General features: G+C 43.5%; 1 protein-coding gene across 1 annotated transcript; it reads right to left on the reverse strand.

The window, feature by feature from the left end:
• Nucleotides 1–715: 715 nt before the first annotated feature.
• Nucleotides 716–4,249, reverse strand: LOC123492928. The gene is made up of 2 exons (XM_045226666.1): nucleotides 2,088–4,249; nucleotides 716–1,215 (listed from the first exon to the last, which is right to left on the reverse strand). Exons 1-2 carry the CDS (start codon nucleotides 4,050–4,052, stop codon nucleotides 1,186–1,188), a joined length of 1,995 nt encoding a protein of 664 aa, XP_045082601.1. The 5' UTR covers nucleotides 4,053–4,249; the 3' UTR covers nucleotides 716–1,185.
• Between the last annotated feature and the right edge of the window lie 2,154 nt (nucleotides 4,250–6,403).

Here is a 6,403-nt window from a genome sequence, read left to right on the forward strand (position 1 = left end):
CTTCCTCAGGGATTTTACCCACACACCGCTACTGATTAGGTGGGGTAATTGGTATCACCAAAAATAAATACAAAAACTTTGGCATTTACATTTTAGTAGACGCTCTTATCCAGCGCGACTTACAGGAGCAATTAGGGTTAAGTGCCTTGCTCAAGGGCACATCGACAGATTGTTCACCTAGTCGGCTTGGGGATTAGAACCAGCAACCTTTCGGTTACTGGCACAACGCTCTTAACCACTAAGCTACCTGCCGCCCCATGCCATATCGGCAGCCATGCCATTCTAAAAAAGGTTTATGCTACCTGTTAAGATTTATGGTGTAGCTCCTCCAGTGACAGGCATGAGGCAAGAGATCTTGATTTGAATACAGGGCTTTAATGCTGGTTAACCCGTGAGAACTGGTTTAAAGAAAGAAAAAATACATTAACAAAATAATGCCATATGCATGTCTCATACATCTGGCGTTATAATCAAGCTCATACAGCTAGCCACTTTATGTATATTTTACACCAAAACTGACGCACGTAAACACAAACACCCTCATAGCAAAATAAGTAGTCAACAAACCTCATTGCTGCTTATCACACAGAGGTGCTAAACATCCTTTTAAATGTCCTTTATCTTCTTCTGTATACTTTCTTTGTAAGTATGCACTTAAACACGATAACAGTGGAAAAATAATTCGCTTTTGGCGGTAAAGTTTCCTCAAGTGCGTCGCTAAAGGCGCTCGGGTGACAACACTCGGGCGGAACCAATAATTAGTTCCGTCTTGCTGTAAACGTACAATTCAGAAGAAATTAAATAATAAAAAGTGCAAATACATGAAATAAACTGGCGACAGAGGCAGTTACACTCCCACCAAATCACAAGTGATTTCTTAAAACTTGGAGACAAACCTACTGCATGAATAAATAAAATGAAACTCTGTCCTAATAAACAACTAATAAACTGTGTGTGAGTGTATGATAGAACCATCAGTCTGCTTCTAGCAATGTAACTGTTTTCTGAATGGGTCTCTCCAGGTAAACAGGTTTGGCTGTACGCTTTCCTCTTCCATCCAGGGAGGAGTCACTGATGAGTAACTTGAGTCTCCTCACTCTTTCATCACTTCCAGGATAGACCTCGATGACTCTTGCTAGCTTCCATTGGTTTCGTGGTGTGGCAGCATCTTGTAACAGAACAATGTCACCGACCTTTGCATTTCTGCGATCTTTGGTCCACTTCTGTCTGTGTTTGAGATTCAGGAGATACTCTTTTTTCCATCGTACCCAAAAGTTGTTGGTTAAGAGTTGAACTCTGCGCCATCTTTTGCGGAGGTAGAGATCCTCCTTGACAAACTTTCCAGGAGGAGGGAGAATGATTGTGGATTTCATGGTCAAGATGTGGTTTGGTGTCAAGGGCTCTGGATTGGTAGAATCGTTCAGATGATCAGTGGTTAGAGGTCTGCTATTCACAACCGCCATAACCTCATATAGAAATGTTCGTAGGGAAGAGGAGTCAAGTTGTCTGGACGACTGTTCTAGAATGGACGCCAGGACACTTCTGATAGTGCGGATTTGTCTTTCCCAGACTCCACCCATATGACTTGAGGCAGGGGTGTTCATGATGAACTCGCAGCCCAAATCTTTGAGCTCTTCTTGATCCATCTCTTTCAGTGCTTCAATGAACTCACGCCTTGCTCCGACAAAGTTTGTCCCTTGATCACACCTTATCTGCCTTACTGATCCACGAATGGCGATGAATGAACGCAGAGCATTGATAAAGGCATCTGAGGTCAAGTCATCAAGTGCTTCAATGTGAACTCCTCTTGAACACATGCAGGTGAGCAACAGCCCATAATGCTTTAGCTCCTTTCTTCCTTCCTTAATGTGAAATGGTCCGAAGCAGTCCATTCCACAGTAAGTGAATGGAGCAGTTGTTTCCATCCGCTCTTCTGGAAGGTCTGCCATCCTTTGTTGCTCTGTGCATCTTCGGAACCTTCTGCAACTTGTGCACTTGTGAATATGGGATGAAACAAGCTTGCTGCAACCCAGGATCCATATGCCATTGGATCGGAGTTCATTTATAGTCATTCCTCGACCTTGATGGTACACTCTCTCATGATAGTGCTTGACGAGCAATGCAGAAACATGACTGTCTCTAGGAAGTACTGCTGGATGCCTCACATGTGGATGTAGGGCAGCATTAGCTAAGCGGCCTCCTACTCTGATTACACCTTGATCATCCAGGAACGGACATAGTTTGTGCAACTGGTTGGCTTTGTCTTTGACCTTTGTCTCCTTATGATGTCTAAGGCGTTGAATTTCTTGAGAGAGAGTTGCTTCCTGGACCATCTTGATTATGGTCAGCTCCGCCTCTTTCCTTTCCTCCAAGTTCGAGGCCTCACAGGACTTTGGCTTGAGACCTTTGATTTCCTTAGCACGGCGCTTGAGTCTGGCAACAGCCTTCACCATTCTTGCCCAGTCTGAGAACTTGTGTAGACGATCTAAAATTGTTTTTGCTTCTTCTGCCTGAGTGTCATGAACCTGAGCTTTCTTGACCTCTGGGTCACTGCTCTCAATCTCTCCCACCATGACAACTCCAGTTGGTAGCTCTTTTTGCCAAAGAAGGTCTGGACCCGTGAACCAGTTAGAAGCTGTGAGTTGTTCTGCTGTGACACCCCTTGAGGCGTGGTCAGCTGGGTTGTCTTCTGAAGCTCTTTCTACAAAATCAGATTCCAACACCTTGATGACGTCTGTTGGAAGGACTACTTCTTTGATCTGTGTTCTACAGACATAGTGCACTTCGTTTGGGAGATTTGGAAGAACTGATGTCACTTGCTTCACAATGACTTGATGGCTTATTCCAAAGGCATCTCCAAAGTCAAGACATGGGTTGCCATAGCCGACTACACTCCAACCCAAGTCTGTTCTCTGAGCAAAGGGCTCATTTTCTTCTCCAGCAACCACTTGTCTTGGTACAAGAGCTTGAGGACAGTTGTAGCCAATTAGTAGGCCGATGTCACAGCTCTGCAGAGGAGCAATTTCATCTGTGATGTGCTCAAGATGAGACCATGCCTTGGCAGTCTCTGGTGTGGGAATATGATCTCTGTTTGCAGGGATGAATTCTCTTGAGTAAGTTACTGGCAGGTAGATTATCTTATCGGAGTAGAATCCTCTTATTTGTAGATCAGTCAGCCTTCTGCTAGGCACCACTGTATTTCTTGAAGACATTGTGGAGAGCTTTAACTGGACTGGTTCATTTTTAGTGTGAAGAACCTTTGCCGTCTCTTCAAGGATGAAGGTCGTGTCACTCTGTGTATCGAGAAGAGCGTACACAAGAACTTCATGATTTGGCTTACTTGTAGTGGACAACCACACAGGAATGGCTGAGGATGTATGGGTGCCTTTAACATTCTGGATAACTCTGTTAGATGTTACCTCGCATGGTGGTTTTGTCACCCTCTCTTGTGAACGATCTGTCGTTCCTTCTCTTGACTTGTCACTCTCCATTTCTCCATCAGTCCTTGTTGACATTCCTCTTTCTTTGCTGCGATTATCGTGTAGGCAGGTTGGATGTCCTTTCTCACAAGTATCACAGATCCTTCTATTTTCACACTCCTTTGAGCGATGGCCAGGCTTCAGACAGCCAAAGCACAACTTCATCCCTTGAACAAACTTGACTCGCTCAGAGATGGTTTTATTCATAAATTTCCAACACTTGTGTAGACTGTGACTTGACTTCTCACAAAAAACACAGCTTGTGGAGGAAGCTTTTTCATCTGAGTTAGTTGCTAGTACCTTTGCTCCGAGAGCTCTGTTCTTTAAAACCTTGATCTGCTCACCTTCAGCAGGTTTCAGAGCATGGAGAGATGTTATTGGGTTATTTGCAATCTTAGCTTCACGTGTGAGAAACTTTACAAACTGCTGGAAGCTTGGGAATGTGTGACTTTCTTCCTCCACTTCTATGACCTTTCTGTTCCATCTCGAGGTCAGCCAGTCTGGAAGCTTTGCAAGTAACTTCTGGTTCTCATTGCAGTCATTAAGTACTTCGAGGCCTCTGATCTGAGTCATAGCAGCCTCACAGCTCCGAAGAAAATCAGCGAACTCTTGAAGTTCGATACTGCCTTCGGAGCTTATCTTGGGCCATGCCTCCAGCTTATCTCTGAATGCTTTGGCTATGAGGAATGGATTTCCATATCTTTCCTCGAGAATCCTCCATGCTGCGTGATAGGCTGACTCTGAACCAAGCAGGAAGTAGCTCTCTATAGCCTTTTAGCAGGTCCACCCACATACTTTCGCAAGTAATATATCTTTTCTTCGGCTGGAATGTTTTTCCGATCAATGAGTGTCTGAAATGAAACCTTCCAGTCATTGAATCTGAGTGGGTCGCCATTGAATATTGTTGGTTCAGGTATAGGAAGACGACCTGCACTGATGGACTCTGCAAGTGCTCTAACAAGAGCTGCTGTGCTGTCATCCTGCTTTGAATGTGCCCGGTCTTGTGGTGAAGAATGGTGCTGCAACAGATTAATTTCATGTTTAACTTCTTCCTTTTCCTTCATACAGACACTTTGATGGAGTACACTGCTTATTTCTTTATCTGAGCACTCACTCTGATCATACACTCGCTGACGTGCCTTAGCAGCCTTTAACTTTTTAACTATCTCTAGTCGCTCCAGTTGTCTCCGCTTTGCATCTAGCACCTTTTGTCTCTCTGCAGCTTCAGCTTCAAGCCTTTCCAATTCCTCAATGCAACACTCTTGTTCTAGTAGTACTTCTAGAGTAGCTTCATTGGCAGCAACTTCAGCAGCGGCATCTTGTCTGCTAACAGAAGTCCGACTTGAATGTCTGGAGCTGCTTTGAGCATGAGAGGACTTAGTGCATTGGGATTTGATACTTATCTTGTCTGAGGCTACAGACTTGAATATAGACGATGTCGCCCTGTTGCCTCGTTGTTCGTCTCCTCCACCGATATCTGCTGTCTCCAAACGATCTTTTGCAGTTTGGATGATCTTCCTGGTTACAGCATCACAGGTGTCAATTCTGCGACGCGTGTCTTGGTCAGGGTTGTCTATGCTCCTTAACTCATCATAAGCAATGTTCAGATTCTCTGAGGCAGCACTTATTTCGCTTATGTGTTCATGTAGCAGGTTGTTTGAGCATTGTCCACTCAAAGCTTGCTTGGCGTCTTTAGCAATAGCCTTCCACTCCTCATAGCTCACAGTGAAACGGTGAGCAAATCTTCTTATTTGCTCATTGTACAGTTCTTGGCCCTTTTCTGTTAACTTTCGGTCTCTTTGGCTTCTTTGTGGTTCTTGTGAGGAAGTGTGGTCATTAGCTCTTGTGCCTTTAGTAGCCTGTGGTTGCATGTCTATGCACTGCTGCTCTATACTTTCACCTACATTAACCTGCTTTCTCCCAGAGGTAAGACTAGGCTCTGACATTGTTACTTGGTGTACTTAAATTTGGGTTAAATCTAATTTGGCCTGTAGCTAAGTGATTCAGCTCCCATTAGCTATTCACATTTATACTATTTTTTACCACTAATATTATTTTCTAGAACATATTCACATCTACTTCACACAAATCAATATCACGTTGTTCTATGAAATGCAAAATTCAGTCTCTTGGTTGTAGCTTAGTTAACACTTAAACATACACACAACTATACCGTATGAATATGAAGGCAAAAATGTGTCAGTCTCTTGTGGGAAATAGTTTAAGCTTCTTTGCATCAGCTGGATTCATGGTAAGGCGTCTGGATTCTTCTGTTGATGCTGCGGCTGTGTAAATGTCAGGAGCAGATGCACACTCTTGGATGTAGAGATGTCCCTTCTTGTCAATGGATCACGGCTCTTTTTGGTACTGTCTTCCTCGTCTACTCATGCAGAGCAGATGAGTTCTCACTGTAGCTCCTCCAGTGACAGGCATGAGGCAAGAGATCTTGATTTGAATACAGGGCTTTAATGCTGGTTAACCCGTGAGAACTGGTTTAAAGAAAGAAAAAAATACATTAACAAAATAATGCCATATGCATGTCTCACACATCTGGCGTTATAATCAAGCTCATACAGCTAGCCACTTTATGTATATTTTACACCAAAACTGACGCACGTAAACACAAACACCCTCATAGCAAAATAAGTAGTCAACAAACCTCATTGCTGCTTATCACACAGAGGTGCTAAACATCCTTTTAAATGTCCTTTATCTTCTTCTGTATACTTTCTTTGTAAGTATGCACTTAAACACGATAACAGTGGAAAAATAATTCGCTTTTGGCGGTAAAGTTTCCTCGGTGCGTCGCTAAAGGCGCTCGGGTGACAACACTCGGGCGGAACCAATAATTAGTTCCGTCTTGCTGTAAACGTACAATTCAGAAGAAATTAAATAATAAAAAGTGCAAATACATGAAATAAACT

The sequence above is a fragment of the Coregonus clupeaformis genome, chromosome 17 (assembly GCF_020615455.1).
Source record: "Coregonus clupeaformis isolate EN_2021a chromosome 17, ASM2061545v1, whole genome shotgun sequence".
Taxonomy (NCBI): Eukaryota; Metazoa; Chordata; class Actinopteri; order Salmoniformes; family Salmonidae; genus Coregonus; species Coregonus clupeaformis.